This window comes from Rhinolophus sinicus, linkage group LG02, assembly GCF_036562045.2.
Source record: "Rhinolophus sinicus isolate RSC01 linkage group LG02, ASM3656204v1, whole genome shotgun sequence".
Lineage (NCBI taxonomy): Eukaryota > Metazoa > Chordata > Mammalia > Chiroptera > Rhinolophidae > Rhinolophus > Rhinolophus sinicus.
In genome coordinates, this window is record NC_133752.1 from 167,240,108 (window position 1) to 167,261,624 (window position 21,517).

At 33.9% G+C, this 21,517-nt stretch overlaps 1 protein-coding gene across 10 annotated transcripts in view; it reads left to right on the plus strand.

Moving 5' to 3' along the window:
• SLCO1A2 (solute carrier organic anion transporter family member 1A2) overlaps positions 1–21,517 on the plus strand; it is a 64,404-nt gene that overhangs the window by 18,237 nt on the left and 24,650 nt on the right. The window contains exons 2-5 of one of the 10 annotated variants that reach the window (XM_019738203.2): positions 8,885–9,075; positions 9,419–9,532; positions 13,086–13,227; positions 18,260–18,392. In XM_019738203.2, coding sequence (XP_019593762.2) covers positions 9,476–9,532; positions 13,086–13,227; positions 18,260–18,392 — 332 coding nt within the window. In that variant the 5' untranslated portion in view covers positions 8,885–9,075; positions 9,419–9,475. Of the gene's footprint in view, positions 1–8,884; positions 9,076–9,186; positions 9,533–13,085; positions 13,228–13,882; positions 13,902–18,259; positions 18,393–21,517 lie in introns of those variants that run through there. The other 9 variants (XM_074325942.1, XM_019738192.2, XM_074325944.1 and 6 more) reach the window with 9 other exon arrangements.

Here is a 21,517-nt window from a genome sequence, read left to right on the forward strand (position 1 = left end):
ATAACAGTAAAATATAGGAAGCAGTGTGGAGGAACTTCTATTGGAAAATTTGAACATGAATATAACAAAGGCAATAGATCATAACCCCTTGAGTAAAATAAAATCTCATGAGTCTACACTGAAACAAATGAATAATATATTTTGAGAGAGAAATGGAAGCTTTTATAGTAGAATGCCAACTAATAAATATAAAAATGGAATCAGAAAATCATCAATGGATCTAAAACTGATGGGGATCAAATCTGATGAGAAACAGGATATTTATATAGTCTCAAAAGATATGTACAAAAATTACTTTTACTTACAAAGGAAAAATAATAACTACACTGAAAAAACCGACTGTGATCAAAGCTAACATCTCCAATATTGGAACAAACTGACATCATATGTCTCAACAGGACATAATATCACTCAGTGGTATTCCTGTCCAAAATGTGTAACCAAAACCTAATTATGAAGAAACATTAGACAAACTCATAATGAGGGATAGTTTGTAAAACAACTAATTTATACTCTTAACAAATGTGAAGCTCAAGAAATAAAACAAAATGAAATAAAACAAAAAAGACAAGAAAAGCTGAGTAACTCTTCCTAATCAAAATAAACTAAAGAAATGTGATAACTAAGTACAATGCATGGCCTGGATTGGGTCCTAGGCCATGTAAACAAAAATGCCACAAGACATTATTAGGACAATTGACACAATTTGAATATAGACCATGGCTTAGATAATATTGAACCAATGTTAAGTTCTCAGACTTTGATGACTGTATTCTGGTTATACAATAGAATATCTTGCTTTTAGGAAATATACATAGAAATAATTAGTAATATTTAAAGGACCACAATATCTCCAACTTATTCAAGTGGTTCAGGGGTGGAGAGGAATACATATAGTTGGCCCCTCATATCCATGAGTTTAGCATCTGAGGATTTAACCAACTACTGATCAAAGATATTTGAAAACCCATTACATTGTTGCTTACGTGTACTGTGTAGTCAGGCCTAGGATGGTTGGGTCTGTACTGAACATTTACAGACTTTTTTTCCCGTTATTATTCCATAAATAATACAGTATAACAACCATTTACATAGCATTTGCATTGATTAATCTATAGATGATTTGAAGTACACAGGAAGATGTGCTTAGTTGATATGCAAATACTATGCCATTTTATATAAGGAACTTGAACATCCTCAAAGTTTGGTATTCTCGGTGGGGAGCCCTGGAACCCATCCCCCATGGATACCAAAGGAGGACTGTGTATACAGAGAGAAGGGGTGGGGTGGGGAGAGAGAGAGAGGGAAAGCAAATGATGCAAAATGTATCCAATTGGTTAATCTGAGTAAAGAACACATGGAAATTCTGTATAATTTGTGCAACTTTTCTCTATGTTTGAAGTGATACCAAAATAAAAGTTAAACAATACTGATGCTTAAAGGAGAAGATCGAATAACTCTTTATAAAAGCTCTACTTTAACAAGATTCATTTTGAGTTGGGAGTGTTATATAATAGGAATAGGTAGAAAGATAGATAGGCAAGCAGGGAGACTGCTATGATACATTGTGGCTAAGAATCATGGATTTTAGTGATATTTTGGTTAATAGTCAAATCGGTGAGTGTGTAAGTGCTTCACTAAGTGTTTTGTGTGGATATGTACTCTATGACGGCTGTTTCCATATTTGCCAATGGGAACTTCACTGGGCCAGTGTTTACCAATCTCTTGATTTATAATTCTTACATAGTAACACATAATCTTTACAAATATTTATAAACTAAAAAAAGTTTATTTAAAAATAGATGATTCAATCTAAAATGTTTTATTTTAGATCTATGTGTTCGTAGACAATTATAAACTTTATTTAATTATATTTGGTAATATTAAGTATGAAGGCAAATTTCTTGTCATGTATATCATATTATTTAACATGTAATATACTCTCCTTATTTTATATTAATGTTGTGAGAAAAAGCATGACCTGTTAGGAAATAAATTCAAGGATGATATTATGTTGTATTTGGCTTAGAGAGTCATATATGTATATTGGTATTTACATATTATATGTGTTAAAGTGTTAAAATAAGAAAAAGCTGACGTTATTATGTTTGGAATTTTTACACTCTTTACAGTTTTTAAAAGTACCTAGCAATTCAATAAACTCAGTTTTATAATGTTTGAGATTTCTTTAGAATTGAGGAAATAAGAGAATGGGTTTATGTCATCATTTGCAGATATTTCTCTGAATATGGAAAAGACGAGATACAATTCTCCATTTTATTATTCCTTTTCAAAAATTGGTTTTGGAACAATGGAACCATAAAATGAGGTACTAGGTAAAAAGTTTGAATAGATGAATGAAACTTGCTGATCAGATGAAGGTAATCTTGAGGAAAATTTATAATATTATTTTTTATGCTCCCCATTAGGTTATATTTTAATCAGTGCTCTTTTATGCTTCCTGTCTTTATCCAATGGTCCATTAGAGATATAAATAAAATGGCATATGACCACAAATAAAGATAATTGAAAATGGTCTGATGATCCAAACTACCAGGCTGACAAATGGTATTCAGCTGAGTAGTAAACTGAAGGAGAAGCAAGTCACGCGCACACTCACCTAATTAACACTAGTCCCTGAGCATCTTGCTCAATATTTATTCAGACTTCCAAACTGTTTCCTTTATATAATTTAAACAACCATTTTATTAACTAATCCCAAAGCAGAAATTGTAATCGATACCATGATAGTCTGTAACCACATGCAACCAACTGGGAAGTCTGAGTAGAGACTCTAGGTGCCTTCCAGCTGTACCATTTAGGCTGTTTTGCTAAATTAAAGCCCACATAATCGAAGAAAAGGGAGAAAAAGAGGAGACTGACAAAGGTTCTTAGTTAAAACAAAATAATTAGAGGAACAAGAAATAAACTAGTGGTTAAGAACACAGCATTAACATGGATTAGAAATGTGTTGCATTTTAATCACATTTTTAAATAATCAATTTCAATGGTGCTCGTTCTTTCTTGGGAAAAAAAAAAAATGATCTTTGTGGGAAACAGCACAGAGATTTCCAAAGGTGAAACAAAATAAAATCAACTATAGTCTCGTCCAGAGATAACCACTTTTAAGATTCTGGTTTCAGTCCTTCAGTATTTTATCGGCAAGTGAATACAACAGTGAACACACACACACACACACACACACACACACACACACACAGAAAGGCAGCTTAGGGTAGGAGTTAATAGTCTCTAATAGCCAGACTGTCTGAATCTGAATCTTGGCTTTGATACTTACAAGCTGTCTGACCTGGCAGAAGTTGTTTTTACACCTTTGTGCTTTAATTTTTGCATCATTAAAGTTAGGATAATATTATTTATGTTGTAGAGTTTTATGAGAATTAAATAGATAGACATCTATAAAGCTTCTAGAACATGGCTGGAATATAGCAAGTAGTATAAAATGCTTATATTTTATTACCTATAATTACATATAATTTTACCAAAAATAGTATCATGCTATAAATATTATATTAGAGCTGGTGTTTTATGAAAATCTGTTATTTCATGCTTTTCTTGTATGTTGGGGTTTTTGGAGTGTCCAATGAATAAATACCAATAAAACTGATGTTTCCCCCATCTATCCTAATTGTGCATCAATTGAAAACTAAGACAGAGAAGTATGGCACACAGAGTCCAAAATATAATTTTTAGCACTAAAAAAGCTTATATGAGAGAATGTGGCTTACTTCTGTTGGCAAGCAGGCTTCCTTATAAATTAATCTCCAAATAGATAGACTTGCACACATAGTCACTGGATCATGTCAGACAGTAAGAGAAGAGGAAAGGCATGTTGTGCTATGGAATTCCATCTACACAGAAGGAAATAATAAGAATGAGGAATAACATCATCCTTTTCTCTTTTCTCCTTCCACCATGAAAAGATTTTACTTCTGACTTTAATATACTGTTTTTAATCTGGTTGTTGAAGCATCTTGACCAAGCAGTTAGGGGTAACTGTGACTATGTATCTTGGAATTTTTTGGACATTTTCTCCATACCTAACTTAAACAAAAAAACTGGAAAAACCTTGCTCTGTGATTATCTGGTGACTATGGCTGTGTTTCTCTGATGCAAAAGTCATTGGTTAATGTATTTGAGTCAATTAAAAATCAGTTGATTTGATGACAAAATCTCATGTCTTATTTGTCATAACCTAGAGATTGCAGTCTCTATATATGTAATGTCAAGAGCTGAACAATTATGCAACTAGTCAAATCTCCTGAATCCTCTATTACTGAGAATAAAAACAGCATCAGTGTTTGAAGGTATACTACCCAATTATATAAATAGCTGCCCTTCACTGAACGTTGATTATGTGCTAGCATCATGTTACACATTTATCCCTTATTATCTTATTTAACTCTACTGCAACTAATTATGGTTGTATTAGTCATTTGTTTTTCTGGCCTCATGTGCATTTTTTTCCCCATCCTCTGATCTTCTCTTTATCCCGAGGGACTGATTTCAAAAAGGAAATTTCCCAGGCTCCTTTGCATCTGATTTCCTTTTAGGTTGTCAGTGGGAAGTATTAGTGTGAGAATGGGTTTGTAGAGAAGGGAAGAGCCAGGGCATTACTCCCCCACCCTTCCTTCTTTAAGTGGTGCCTCTGGCGGTGGCTGTGTGTCCTAAGGGTTCAAGCTCCTGCAGTTTCCTTTCTGATACAGCCTTAGGACTGGGAGTGACTTTCCACTGGTGTAAATCTCTGGGTTGTCCACCATCTGCTCATTTCGGCTTTTTAATTCCTCTGACACCTTTGTAACTATTTTCATATGTTAAATTCCTCTCTTGAACTACCAGTCTGGGTTCTATTTTCCTGTTTTTGTTTTTGTTTTCTATTTTCTTGTCTGATATAAAGATAGAAACTATCCTTATTGTATAAGTGATTTGTACAAAATCACACAACTGATTTAAAAACAGGCTTTCAAACTAGTCGTACCTCATTTTAAAGCCCAAGCACTTAAACTACTGTGCTGTATCCAAATGATATTCCAAATGAATATTGAAATAAATAGTTTTCACTAATTATCTTTTCCTATTACTTAGCTCAAATTGTCTGCACTGTGGCATTAACTAACTATTATTATCATTTAATTGTCTATCTCTCCCAATAGTTTATGAGACCACTTGTGTGCAAACACATATGTTATTCATCTTTGTATCCCTAGCACCAACTACTGTGTTTGGAATGTAGCAGAGCCTTAATAAATATTTGTGGAATGAATGAATAATAATCACTGCCATTTACAGAGTGACTCTTTTATTTCAGCAGCCATGCTAGGGGTCGGTCTTATGTAAATTTCATAACTCAAGCTTCATACCAATCTTGCAAGATAGGTATAAATATTCCAACGCCAAAGACAAGTAAAAAACAAAAAAATAAAAAGACTCAAAGAGCTTAAACAACTCACAACTAAACTACAGCTGGGCTTCGAGGTCTGACATTTTGATTACATCTAGTTGTGTCTGTATGTCCATTAATGTGAATGAACAAATACATAAATAAATGGATTGGGGAAAATAAACCTAAATTCTTTATTAGGTTTTCTGTTATTTTGGGCATGTTACAGATGAAAACTCCACTCTCTATGAGAATAAAGGTCAATTTAGTATTTACTTGCCATAATTAAATGAAGGAACATGTTTTTGCATCTAGAACTATGTGAGTACAGGCAAAAGGAAGAGAAGAATTGGTATCATAATTTGAAGAAATAAAACAGTTTAAATTGTCAGTGTGGAAAATGTTGGCTACTTCCGTAATCTGATGATTCTCTAACATTACTTGGCCTGGGCTGTAATCCTGAGGATAGTCACAACCGGTTCTCCTAAGACTTGGGAAATCCACTTTCAGCTTGACTTTTCCATGCCTTGGTCTATTACCAGAATTGGAAAGTATATTATCCAAAGTAACAGGGTATGTATTTTTATTGCTGGATTGCTGATGATAGTTTTTGCTTGTGATACTGTGAGTTTCACTCTGCATGGTAAAATCATGTACGTGGTTGTGTGGTTCAGTTAAGTTTCTCCTCTAGTTTTGCCTAGAGTGATGCATTTCTAGTGCCTCCCCTGAATGCAAGAAGTAAAATAATACCTATGTTTGGAAGGCTTATTTGCAGAATCCAGTATCTTATTCTTTGATTTCTGATGAAAATGAACTAATAGAACTAAGATAATTTGGTAGGCGCTACACAAAGGGCCATTGTTGCTTCCACATGTGCTTCATTGGCACATACTTGCTTGGAATGGCATTGGTTAAAATTTCTGCTGGATACTGCCAAGAGGCTGTTCTTTTCTTGCAGAGCTAGGAATCAGTTGAAACTTCTGGAAATAAATAATTTTCGTAAGACTGTTGCTGGTATGACTCTCTCTTTTTTTTGTCAGGGAAAGGATGTTCTTCTAAGTCTTCTTCATGTATGTACTACTAGTTTTGCCTGATAAAGTAAAGCCTTTATTTTGTTAATTCAATAGTATAATGTAAAATTAAATGTATGCATTTTCCCCAGGTGATTTATAGCAATAAAAAAACTATGTCTATATACTTAACACTAGAGAAATAACACAGACAAGATAGTTTATTTGTAAAAATTTGTATTCTTATGATTGAGACATGTCGTTAAGGCTGATAATCAAAGGGTGTCAAAAACCTGACTGATGCTCTTCAGTGGGTATAGAGTTCCAGTCATGCAAGATGAAAAAGTTCTAGAGTCCTGCTCTGCAAAAATGTGCATATAGTTAACAATTCTATAATGTCCTTTTCTTGCAATTAAAAAAACAAAACAAAATCCTCAGAGTTCTGAGTAGTAGACACAGAGGAAACAACCACGTTTTTGTGAGAATGCATACTGAAGAATCATTTGCTCCCCCCTTTGAATGCTGAAGAGTAGGGAAATAAAATGATTCTCCTCTTAATAAATCTTCAGCAAGTCCTTTTCATTAGCCGTGATGATTGATAAGGATTTATCTGTAACGCTGTGGTCTCAGGAGCAGAAGTCACCATGTAAACAACATTGCTAACAAAAGGGGACTGTTCATAAGACTGGCACTTGCCCAGCCAAGGATACGAAGAAACAATGAGTGCATTCCCTGATTTGAGGCCAAGATACTCAAAGTGATTGTGACATTAACTATTTCATGAATTTTATTAAGTAAACGATGGCTTTTATTCATTTATTTATTTTCCTCCATTAAAACTTAAGAAGTGTTTCTGAAAAGCTGACATGTTTTCAACTGTATAAGTTGAAAAATTAGGGAAAATTCAGTGTTAATTGAATGACATTTAATTTATTCCAAGTGCTTAGTTTTAAATACTATCCCTTAACCCCAGTAAGGACAATTATTTAGAAAACTTCCCTCAAGAGGGTAAATACATTTGGAAACACATCTTTGAAACATGGTGATAAAATGTGCTCAAGATGGTTACATAGTGTCATATAACGCATGGAAGGAACTACAGAATTCTCCTTTGTGGTGATTTTCTGTGTCACTAACTCCACCTTCTATGTCTCCTGGCCAGATAGGAAAAATAGGCATTTAGAAAAGTCATGTTTTTATTAACTAAAAAGGGTGAAGACAACATTGACATGGAAGAGGAATAAGTTCCCTCCCTCTTTTGTTGTTTGATTGGGTGATTATATTGAGCTCAGACATTGGCAAGGATGGATAGAAAGAAAAATGAAAGTGGAGTGAGACTGGGTTCTAAATGATGAGAAGGAAGACACGAGGGCAGTTGAAAGGTTTATGATAAAAGCAGATGTATTACCGTTGAGGTCCAAATAATAGCAGTTCCCATTCTTTTGAAAAATGATCCTATTTTATTGGCTTTTCCAAAACTAGTGCCTTGCAGTTGTACTATAGTTATGGTGATTTATCATTTTATGGGAGATTGCAGCATGAGTTCATCTGTATGGCTACTTAGAATTGCCAAAAGAATCTCTAATAATTTTCATCTATGACCTATGAATTTTTTCACCTCTTACATACCAAACAGTTTGTATTTGATTGTACACTTTCTAGCTCTATTCCAATGTGTTTTATTTAAAAGGTTTACCTTTCTCTATATACGATATAGGTTCCTTGGGATCTGGGTTCAAGTACTTTCCACAGAGCCTTACACTTCCCTGACCAGTTTATATTATCTATAGGACAGCTTGTGTGCCTTGTTAACTTCTGAAATACTGTGCTTAGCATAATGACAGGTACGTAGTCGACTTCTGGTATATACGTAATGGTAACAATGAGAGAATGAGTAAAGAGAACTAAGGTCATACATTGTTTAGTGGTCATTGCCTTAATGGATGTAGAGGGAAAGAGATTCAGCAAATTTACAGATGTAAAGCAGTTAGATTTTTAAAAATTAGTGCATTCAGGATCACTTTTTAAATGGATATTGTTCAGAGGGTTTGAATAAATTAACACTGTGGATGCTGTTAATATATCATTTTCACAATCTGAAGTAGATTTACTAGACTAAATATCGTCACAGTAAAACACTTTCATTTTGGTACAAAATAATGCCCTGGTTGCAAGACACAAATAAGACAAAACTTTGAAAAAAGGTTAATAAAATTTAATAGTTCAAATAATATTTTTGTTTTACATATAAAAATATGCGAGATATATATATATATATATATATATATATATATATATATATATATATATATATTACATATGTAGACATATAGATCTGCACTTACATGTTTGGTCTTCTCGTGAACCTCACATCTTAACTTGCAACTAACTGTAGGATTCTTTTCCAGATCATAAAATTATTTGTTGTTTTTACTTAGGTTATTTCCATAATTAAAATTCCATGTCTCTCCAGGTTTCCGTGAATCAGCAGTGCCCCAGAAAGTGTTTCCCTTCTTGAAACTCCAGGGAAGTCTTGGAACGCAAAGAACTTTAAGAGGGAGCCTAGCCAAACAGAGATTTTTGAACTTTGGTAGGCTTGCTGAAGCAGATTTTTAGCACAAACACTAATCAAAGTCTGTGTATTCTTAAAAGCATTATTTTGATGTAAGTCCAAGAAGTTAACTTTGCTTCTATTTGTTTTGGCGAAAGAGATGAAAAGTTTTATTTTAACCACATGATCATTATTTTGCAAGGGGAACATAACAAGTAATTCTAATACCTTTAATCTCGCTAAAGAGTAACTAAAGTTATTCAATGTAACTTTTTCAATGGAAAATTACCAACTAAATCTTCTTTAACGTCATATCTGAATCAAAAGCTTTTTAGGTATTTTTGTAATACAATGGATTCTGCTTATGTTAGTCAGATTCAGTATTTTCTTCAAAAGAATTATGACTTATGATTTTTTTCAGTAATTTAATAGATTTTTGTCTTCTTAAAATGATAGAACTAAGAAATATCAAGATTTAAATAATAAATACTTTGGAACACTCAGAAGAACAACATGGGAGAAACTGAGAATATTGAAATCCATAGAATAAGATGTCTTTCCAAGTTGAAGGTATGGAAAATTTTGTGTGGACATATGTATATATACCATGTTTTTTTTGTTTTGTTTTGTTTTGTTTTTAATTTGACCTTATAAAGTTGCTTATATGTTCATGAAGTAATCTAATATTGATGTTCCACTACCTGCTATACTGATAATTTCTTGCTTTAATGAAGTTGGTTTTGTAACTGAGGGTGTGTCTAAATAAGGATATTGATTCAGGCAATTTAACTAGAAATGGTTTTGAGGGACTTAAATAGAAGACAAGGTTTTAAAAATGTTCAGGCACACATTATGTTATAGTAGGACTTATTTTCTTGGATCAAAGGCCAATTTAATGCTTACCGTTCAGGGGCTTCTAGGCCAGAGGAGTGTAGGAATCTTTCCTGGAAAATGGTCCCTGAGACAAAAACTCTTTGCTGATCTGTATGCAATGATTACTTCACAATGACCTAGTAAAACAAATATTTTCCTTAAGCTTTGGTAACAAGTCAGTCATTCTCTATAAGAAAAATATCCATTGTGTTAGCTGTTTCTGGTATTCTTGACTATTTCAGAGCAAATCCTTCATAGCTTCCAAGCCATTTTATCTTCAAACAAAATTTGAATGTACTTAAACCAAAGGATGTTTATCTTGACTCTATAGCTAGTGCTTGCAAGTTGTGTCCGAACTAAGACACTGCCATCAATTTTTCCCCATCAAAAGTTTATTTTCTCTTTATACATGTGTAGGTAAAATCTAAACATGTACATGAAAGTGGAGCATTATGATATAAAAATAGAAAACCACTTTTGCCTGAAATGCCATGTTAATTGTATTTTTAAAATTTCCTATTAAATTATCCCTCAATTATCATGTTATTCTCCTAAAACTGAGTGCTTAAAAATAAGGATCGATGCCCAGGCTCCCTGGGTTCATTTCTGACTTTAACTGCTTACTTGCTGTGAGATCTTCGACAAGTTACTTAACCTCTTTGTGCTTCAGTTTTCTCACATGAAAAGGGTAATAAAATACTTCTATCTCACAGGATTTTTTTTCTCATTACGTGCTTGGAATAATTACTGAAGTATTGTAAACATTCAATAAACATTAGCTATTAATATTAATAACGCTTGTAACTAAAAGTCAAGTCAGGTGTTATTTATAAACAGTGGTCTTTATTTGGAGTGTGGCAAGATTAGACGTTGATCTGAATGTTATAGCAAAATATTGCAAGCACGAGTTTGTAAGGTAAAAGTGAGAGGCAATTGCTTAATAATCAAAATTTTTTTCCTTCTGAACTTAGAAATGTGTTCATTAAACAAAACACTTTAAAAAAGCTTCAAAAGACTGTCCTAAAAATATTTGCTTTAAATTCTGGAGCATTACTGTTACAAACTAGTAGAACTAGTTTTATAAATATAGAAGTTGTTTTGCACTAGACACGACTCAGAATGGCCACTGGTTGCTTTCACTCTATGAACAGAACCCAACAATTAGGCTGCCCATCAGGTGTTTTAGGAAAAGAGCATTGGGATCATGATTCATCTTGTTTCCTTTCTTAAATTGTTAACTTAATTAATGATTCTTGAAAATATGATTTGTACTTTATTGGGTCGACCTTGCTTTTTAATACAAAACCTGAATTATAAAACCACCTGAAAACTGTTTACTCTCAATACTGTGCTCTGCAAAAATTTATAGTATGAAGAGAGAAAGAGTTTCTACAAATGGTATTTACTATAAAGGATAAATAACCAGAGATATAGCCATACTATCTTGTCAGCCATATAGCAGTTTGACTCACATTGCGCTTGATACTTAAATTTTCCAGTTCTTTTTCACATAAAATTCTATTCAGACTTCCCCACACGAATTGGTGCAGCTAATTCTCAGCTTAGGTGTATTTAATCCTGTTCCATTTCAGTTTACATTCAGCTTACTTTCAGCTCTGACCAGTTCTTCAAGATGTTTTTGAATACTTATTCTGTCATTAGTTCAATCAACATGTATTACACTTACTAGATACCAAAGATACAAAGGTAAATAATATATAGTTTTTAAGTTTGAACTGCTCACAGTATAGTGAGGAAGGATGTTATAGACACCCAAACACACACAGAGAGAGAGAGAGAGAGAGAGAGAGAGAGAGAGAGAGAGAGAGAGAGAGAAGAGAGAAATATCTTGAATGTATTTATAAGCTAGTGGGGAGAGAGGCAGTAAATAGTATGAGGTTGAAAATAGAGGAGGAAGGTAATAATGGATAAATCAGTAACTCAGAAATGTGAAGATGAATTCAAGAGCATGGATGGAGGGATATTAATGTACAAGGCAAAGGGCACCTATTCTTCTAAGATGGGAGGGAAATTAGGGAGGAAAGGATAGAGGTAAGTTTGAAGGTAAAGTTGCTGAGATCATTTAAATGCTGGTCATATAGAGCACATGGCTTCGTTGGAGACTGAGAAACAGAAAAGACTGAATAATCTTGAAGGGACTGTACAATGCACAATGTAAATTGTGGGGTTGGTTCAGATTGGGAGTATGGAAGGAAGAGGGCTAAGGATTTTAGGGATTTGAGTGCGCTGGTTAAAGAGTAGATTGCATGGTCTCCCAGGATGGAAGTATCACTAGGAAATATCTTTAAATAGGGCCAAGAAAAAAGCCCTATGGCATAGGATTGGAGAATACCATTCAGGTTGACCTAAATCTGTTATCTCTAATTTGTTGATTTTGAAGCAGTAATTAATCCACCTAACTATACTATTGCCCAGTATGCAATGCTCCTTTTTCAAAACCCTTACTAAAATCTATTCTTTTCTTTCCAATTTAATGAAACTATCAAAAATTTGACTTCTCAGATATTTAGTAAAACCATACTTAGTAAAACCACAACAGTTCTATTTGTTAAGTTGTCCTTGATATTTGTTACTGATTGCACCAACCTGACTGTTATTTGGAACTATATCAATATAGAGGAAGTGATTCATTCAATATATGCCTATTTATTGTGTTCATATTTGTTTATCATAGCAAGTGCCTGTTCAGTTTAGAAACACTTAATAGTTTGATATTAAAATATTGCTTTAAATAAACTACCTGGCTGTGAGCAGTAATCTAATATATAATCTACATATTCTTTGGATAGAAAAGATCTGGAGCAAACTTTCTATAAAAAATAATATTTTGTGTAATGCTACATTCCTTTTTTTAGTAACATACATATATTCTTTTGTACTAAAGATAGCATTGTAATGCTGAAGATCTGTTTAAATCATTAGCTATATGTTATTTAAAATAACTAATTGTTTCTGTGTATGTCCAAGATGTGCCTATAAAATAATGAGGCTATAACTACATACAAAATTCAATATCACTAATTAATTAGTCTCACTTTGAGATTTCAAAAAGAGACTGTGGCATGAAAGTCCAGAAGAACAAATCACATTAAAAGTTGCTTGTGAACTCAAGGCTTATTTAAGTTGGAGACAATTTGTCTTGTGGTGGAAGATATTTTATCAAAAGATGACAAACATACAATTTAAAAATAAGTTTTTTATATTTTCTCTTATATTCTTTTCTCCCTAGATGTTTCTGCTGGCAATAACATGTGCATTTGTTTCCAAAACACTATCTGGATCTTATATGAACTCCATGCTCACACAGATAGAGAGACAATTCAACATCCCGACATCTCTAGTTGGATTTATTAACGGGAGCTTTGAGATTGGTAATAAATTATTTCTGCATTACTTCCATTTACATTTTATTTTATCCATAGAGCTAGTCTGAATTTTATTCTCTTTATTTGTTGCTTTAGGCCATCTAATCTGATTAAACAATATGTTTTCAGAAGAAAATTGAATCTCCTAGGTAATTTTGGAATATGCTTAGAAACAATTCATTTAAATATTACTTCTGAATAACACCTAAATTTTGCAACATATCCCACCACTGGATGTTTCATTCTAATAGTTTTTTTTTGTTTTGTTATCTAGCATAAGTAGCTAGAGTATTTAGAGTATTTATATTTAATCCGTCACTTGATAACTCTTAATGGCTCTATCTTCATACTTAGAAGATTCATGGAAAACAAAAGAATCTGTTTTCCAAAGGAAAAAAATCAATGATTTTTCTTCTCCTGTTGTTTCTGGGAGGTTGACAAATCTTTCTAAGTGCAGAGGGAAAAAGAAACTGCTTTCACATCTCTCTGAATTTATTTCAGAAACAGTTTCTAGGGAAGAATAAAGTCTATTCTTAGCCTCTGATTTTTGTGGATGATTGGGAAGATGTGAGGACATAGAGGAAGAATGAGGCAGAAAGAGATTTCTGCTGTGAACAACCTGCATAGAAATATGAATGCCACTCCTTTGTAGTTTTGTCATGGCTTCTACTTCCTTCAAGGTAAAAGCTGCCTTTAATATAGTTAATTAATATCTGAAAGAAAGCTCAGGGTTGAGGAGAGGCAAACCTGAAACACGTGATACTTGATCTTGTCTTCTAGTGTTCAGCTCCCTGTTCCACCTGTATGCCAGATCCTGGTGATGGAGTTAGAAATAAATCTTTATATCGTCCTGGTCGGCTCAGCTCAGAGTCTAATGGAGGGCATAGATGCAAAATAATAATTTTTATTGAATGCTGTAAGTTTGTTGACAGCATATATAAGGTCCTATAAGAATATGGAGTGGGGACACAATCTCAGGAAAGATAGACTCTTGAAGGGTGAGTAAAAGTTTTTCAGATGATGTAACAAGGTTAGATCAATGTGAAGGGAATTCCAACAGAAGAAGTATAAGGGTAAGACAGCATAGTAGCTTGTGTGGGGAGCAACATATAGCCCAATATTATTGACTAGCAAAGGTTAAGGTAAAAATTATTAAGATATTAGTTTGGAGCAATGGGTTATGGTTCGCCTTGTGTGCTTGTGTGGAACTTACATTATCTTCTAGGTAATAAAAAGTCACTAAGAGATTGGCAGAGGTTATTAATATTTCTGTGCCAAGGACTCTTTGGCAATCTGATGCCATATGATCTCAGAATGATATTTTGAATTGCATAAAAAAAACTATAAAGGTACAATGAAACCAATTATATTGAAATAAAATATCAAAATATTAAAACAACTTATAATATAGTAATATTTGTGCTTATCAACACATTAAATATAGCATATACACTAATTTTGAAGTAATGATTAGTGTCAACAATATTTTGCAGTATCTGTAACAACTGAATGTCATATGTGAATATCTATAACTTCTTCTGGTGGCAGTCTGTGATAAAATCATAGGTACATTAATATTACTATATGAGGTTTAATTAAAAAATATGGTAAATGTTTAAATTAAAAAATGTATTACAGTGAAAGACACACTGCCATTAATCCCCATCAAAATATCCTCCCTTGCTTCTAACACACTTATCCCATTGTTCTTGCCATTTTCGGAAGTAGTTCTGGAAGACCTTTTTTGTGGTGTCTTTAGTTGCACTGTCGTAGCTGCATTGATGTCCTGAATTGATTTAAACATTTACCTTTCGTGGTCACTTTGACTTTGGGGAAGAGCCAGAATTCACATTGTGCCAGATCCGGTAAGTAAGGTGGATGAGGACACACCACAATGATTTTATTTGGTGGAAATTGCCATACAAGAAGTGATGTGTGACACGGAGTGTTGTCATGATAGAGCATGAAGCAAAAAACACTCATGAAAGAGGACTTCCAGAACTGCTTCAGAAAGTGGCAAGAACGATGGGATATGTGTATTTGAAGCGAGGGGAATATTTTGAGGGGGATTAATGTCAGGGCATCTTTTACTATAATAAATTTTTTAAATTTAAAAATTGACCATACTTTTTGATCACACCTCATAGTTTGTGCCTACTTTCACTGTTAAAAGAAATGTTAATATTTAATTAAAAATTAGTGAAAAAAAGGTGCAATATTTTTTTCTCACTTAAGTTTATGGAGTCCTTGATTTCTCTCCATGGACTCCTTGGGGGTTTATAGATTACAAGTTAAAAACCCCTGTTGAAAGCAAATGTCAGATTTGCTTTTTAACAGTGCAATGCATGTGGTTGTGTTGCAGATAGATTCAGAGGTGGTGGCCAACTAGACTAGGGCAGAGAGGATCCTAGGAGGTCAATGCAAAAACACAAGGCAGAGCTATCTGGGCCTGCGTCAGGATCATCTGGTGAAAATAAAGAGAAAAGGGTGATCTACGAAATATTTAGTAGCTCAATTCCAGAGAACTCAGTGCCAGATTGGATGTGGTGGATGGGGAAAGAGGGTGTCCCTCTTGGTGACACCTTAGGCAATGGAGTGGATAGTGGTGCTGACAGAGAATAGGGGAAGGGGAACAAGACTATGGTGGTGGCTATGGGGATGATCATTTCTGTTTAGGCAAATTGTAGTAGTACCCCTGAGTCCTTTGGTAGCAATGTCCACATTGTAGTTATATGTGTCTGAACCGTTGGGAACTGTCTGGATTGCAACTATTGATTAGTCAGTAAATAGGTGTTTTTTAAAACTAGAGAAGAGATGAGGTTATTCAGGGAGAGGGTATAGGGTGAAAAGTACAATGCAGAAAGAATGGATCCTTCAGGTGCATCAATGTTTAAGGAACAGGTGGAAGAAAGCAACCATGGAAATATTAAGGGAAAGAATAGTCCAAAAGTTAAGAGGGGGAAGGAAGTAGGAGAGGATGATATTGTAGATGCCAAGAGAGTAGAAATTTTCAGAAGAAAACTAATTATCAAAAGCATTAGAAATATCCAGTTAGATAAGAATAGAAAAGTATTCCCTGGGTTTTACAATAGGGAGATAATTGATGATCTTTGCCAGGGCACTTTCAGCTAAAGTGTAGATTTAGAACCTAGAGAATAGAGAAAGAACAGTGACTTTAGGAGAAAATGGGAGGGGAAGAAGTGGAACCTAAGAATACAGATGAATGTTAATTTGGAGAGAGGCTAGAGGAGATCTGTAACTAAAATCCAGTATAGACAAAAAGGCTTAAATATATGAAAAATAGTTTCATTATTAGAGTAAGTTTCTGGAGAGAATAGAAGTTCCCAGGTGGTGTGTTTGACCTTGGATGTTTAGTTGGGCACCACGGACCTCTGAAACTGATGGAAGGTGGTAAGGCCATAGGGTTGGAAATTCAGACATCCTCATGTTTGATTGCCCCAAATTTCTTAACAAAGTAGAAAATATTAACTATGAAAGTGAGTGGTGATAGGTGGCTTGTGGAGAATGATGAAGATCTGAAATACGTGGAGAAGAAAAGGAGATGTAATTTACAGTTGCCCATAAAAGTATCACTTTGTTTACCTTTCCTCAGTAATATTTACAGACAGCATTCTCCATACCCTTGACAAAAAGTTATCTATATTTTCCTGTTCCCTCTTGTGGTGATTATTATATTGACAGAGCAAGGCAATTTGAAAGATGAACTGACCCTTATGTGAGGAGGGAAATCACCTCCTTTTCTCTCTTTTCAAAAATAAATATAGATTTCAAACAGTAGGCTTCTGGAGACAATACCTTCAACATTGACGGCTTTGATGATGGGATTTTATCTATCTATCTATTAATTTATTTGAAGTATAATTGACATATAATATCGTATTAGTTTCACGTGTACAACATAGTGATTTGACATTTGTATATACTGTGAAATGATCGCCCCAAGAAGTCTAGTTACCAGATGATGGGGATTTTAGAAACCTAGAGGGGTCAATGTGGCTGCTGTGGCTAAGAGGAGAAGCCTTCTCCATACAAAATAATGTAGGGGCTGACATCTCCTATACTTACAAGGCAGACTAGAGTATGGAAAGAAAAGTCTTCAAAATATCCAACACCACTCAGAAAATTAACTCCTTCAGGAAGTGGTTAAAAACTTTTTATAATCCTTAAACTCACCACAGAGATTTTCTTTTTACATAGTATGATCAGGGTAAATATTGATTATTGAATTAAAAATGAATAATTTGAGAATTTATATATTTGACTCTTTTGTCCCTTTACTCCATACTTATGAAGGGTTTTCCCATAATAATGGGGCCTTCCAATTAGTTTCTTTATCCTAAATCTTCATCCTAAGACATGGGGATACATTTTTCATTGAGATATTTATTCCTCAGTTCCAGACTAACTTCTAAGACCAGTTGGAAAAGTGGAGAATCCACTATTTTTCACTTCTAAGGAAAGAAGTAGAAATAAACATAGATCTCTGGCTTGGTTATGTTGACTAATATGAAGTTACATATGAATCATAACTTATAAAATATTTATCTATCTGAATTTGACTTTTGCTTCTCTTTTAAAGCATAGGAAAACATTATAATATTCTGTGAAGCAAGCATGGAGGAGGAAGCCAGAGGTGACATACAGTCTGACACCTACTTTTGCATTCCATTTCCTAATGCTATCTAGGAAATACAGCCTTTAAATACGGCCTTTAAAATACAAATACAGCCTTTAAAATGTCCCAGATCCATTCTTCATTCCCTTCCACTGGCTTCTTTCTCAGCCCTCTTTAATTGTTCATGATCCACAGAGATCTGTTTATATACCTGTCAGCATTGTGAAATAGCCTTCCTTTAGGGCAGGGATTGTGTCTTATTCATTTATTGTTTCATGAATCCCTAGCCCCAATCCCAGTATTTCAGATAGTGTTTATATGATAAATGCTAGGTAGTAAATGGTTGAAGGAGGCTGTTTATACTTACTGAAATATTTACTTTTATCTCAATTTATTTCCTAGGAAATCTTTTTTTGATTATATTTGTGAGTTACTTTGGATCCAAATTGCATAGACCTATAATGATTGGTGTCGGATGTGTGGTTATGGGCCTAGGATGTTTTTTACAATCTCTACCTCATTTCCTCATGGACCGGTAAGCATTCAATCTCTGATGACATTTTACGTTCAATTTCAACTGCAAGAAATGAAGCTTGGAATTTCCTTTCTAGGAACAACGCTTCCTAAAAACACAGAGCACTATAATGGGAACCAGAAGATGCAGATTCTGTCCCACCAGTCTATTTTGTGCTCTTGGCTTCCTCACTTCCACTTACGTAGTCAGATAAATTTTCAATTTATGAAACAGAGATTTGGGACACCTTTTTTATGGAATTGAATCTGATGAAAAGATTTTTAGAACCTGGCAAAAATCAGGATTACTCGTATCTTGGAACTATTTAGATATTTCTCATTACAATGAGGTTCTGTTTAATTGTAGGTCACAAAGAGACAGGCCAGTCTGAAGGTTGATTTTTATTTCAGTTTTTACTAAAGTAATAGGTGTACAAAGTTGTAAAAATAAAATTATATTGAAAGGCTTATCTTGAAAAAAGAGTTGTCCCTTGCTCCTTTGATATAGCCCATATTACTGCTTTCCAGAGGCAACTCCTTGCAACTCTTTTCACTCTTTCTTTTGCTATTTGCCTCCATATTTCTAAGTAAATGTTTATTCTTTTAGTTTTTGATACTTCAGTGTTATGTAATATATACCTGACTTCCTACCATAAAATCATATTTATTCTTTCCATGTGTATGATGATGTCCGTATTTTCCATCACTGAACCATCCGTTATCATTCCTTTCTTACATCACTTTTTATTTTCCCTGAATTTAATACTTGCCTCATTTTTTATTTGATTCATTTTTTTTTTTAATTTCCCACCAAATTCTCCACTGGGAGGGCAACATCTTCTCAATATACTCATACATATCAGAGGGTTTCGTTTTTGTCTTGGAGCTACCTCTCCTGACACCATCAACTCTCCATCTGCAATCTAAACTGGGGATTCCCTAGGCCTGCTACATGGCTGCTTCTTGAAATTTTTCCTCACCATTATCCTTAGGAATTGGCGTTGCATCTTTCCTCTGTTCAGTTACTTATTTCCTGGGTATCATATCTTCTATTTTCCTTTTTATTTTTACTCTTTTCTGTGGAAAAGATTATCTAATAGGTTTCTGAGGAAGTGTTTAAAGAAGTAAAAAGTTTAATAACTTGAATATCTGAAAATATGCTTATGCTACTCTCACACTTGATTTATAGTTTGGCTGGTATAAAATTCTAGGTTGGAAATATTTTCCCTATGGATTTTGAAGACATTGTTCCAATGTTTTCTAGCTTTCAGTGTTACTGTTGGGGATCTTATGCCATTTTCATCCCTGTGACAAGTTTCCTTTCTCTGGGAGTTACTGGGATTTTTTTTTTTTTTTTTATGCTCCAAAGTCTGGATTCATGATTATTTTCTTGGTGTAAATCCTTTTCTTTCATTATGCCAGGTGCCGTCAGGCTAGACACTTGGAAAAGTTATGTGTATTATTTCTTTGATAATATCCCACCTACCCACTGCCCCTATTTATCTCTTTCTCTTCTACTACTTGAATATTGTATGTTCTGGATTAAAATTATATTTTTACTCATCTTTTATTTTCCAAGTTTTTTTATCATCTTGACTTCTGGTTACTTTGTGGGAGATTTCTTTAACTTTATCTTCCAAACCTTTGAATGGATTTCTATTTCTATCACATTTTTAATTTCCAAGGACTCTTATTCTTTGAATGTATCCTTTTAAGGAACATCTTGTTTTCTTTCAAAAATGTAATGTTTTTTCACCATCTAAATTTTCTTCATCTGTTTTTATTGTCTCTGTCTTATTCTAGTGTACAGATTTTATTTGTTTTGTCTCTGTCTTTACTGATAGCCTTCCCTCATATATCTGGTGGTTCTTGGTTATCTATTCATATTTCAGAAAGAGAAGTATAATAACAACAAGCTAACTGGAAGTTCTGTATAAATGTGTAGGACTTGATTAATAGCCATACTTCTTTGTATGGTGATTGCACAGGGACTGGCTGATTTTTAGATGTCTCAGAATGGCCATAACCTGTCAGTGATCTTAGGCAAGTCTTCTCTAATCTGCTGCCTGGAAGATGGAAAGTTGGCTATTAACCAGGTGGGGTTTTTAGAATGTATTTTTTTTTTAAACTTAATATCCCCAGTTGTTTGTATGTCTTCCCTGTCTTCGATGCGCTTGTTCAGTCTCTCTAGAGTCAAAGACCATTTTCAGTTGGAAAGGCAGAGGGTATCTATAAGGGTCTAACTGCTCCTTATATACACTTTAACCCAATCCTCTTGATTTTTTTGCACCATGCTTACTCCCACATTTAGAAATGTCTTATGTCTTGCCTGAAACTGTCCAGGGATGTGTGGCACCTATTTGGATTCTCCCTTGCAGGCACTTACTTAGGATTGCATTTCTCATATCTACTAATTCAGTGACCACTCACTTATTATTTCCCATTTTTAAAACCTTATTAAACTCTCTCTTCTTATCAAATCTTCCATTCTCTTTATGTTTGTGGCATTATGTGTTTTTTTTTTCCTTTTCCATTTTAAAATCTATTTACTGTCATTTTGCTGATATTTTGGGCATGAATGGATTTTGAATGAGTTATTACATTTTAAGGGGATAAGTTAAATGAAAAAGATACTTTATCTCCTCAAGTGCTTTTGAAGGGATCAGAAATTTCTAGTCAGAGTTTTTACTATCCTTTTATTTCCTATTCTATCGAAGACAATGTTGAGTAATATTCAGCTATTATTTACATTTCTTTTCACCCCCTGCTAAAGGTGCTATTTCTTTGCCTAAAGCTGGCATGTCTTATGGGATAATGGTATGGAGACAGAAGCCTTTGTCTACCTTTCACAGCCAAATTCTATTGGCATGGCTGCTCAGTTATTAAGGAGAAGGTATTTTAACACTTTAGTTCATTTGGAACTCAGAGGGCAAGTTTTCTTTTGGTTTTCTCTTATCTAATAGAAATATAGAAACTAGTTCAACATAATTTCTAACTAAAAGAGAGAATGCACTGGACGTATTTTCCTCCATTGTTGCATAATTTAGGATAATTTACTTTCTGAGAAATGGTATGTGGATCTTGTGGTAATTTGCCTAAGGTAAATGGTCACAATCTATTAATCCTTTCGTTCTTCTGAGAAGAGAA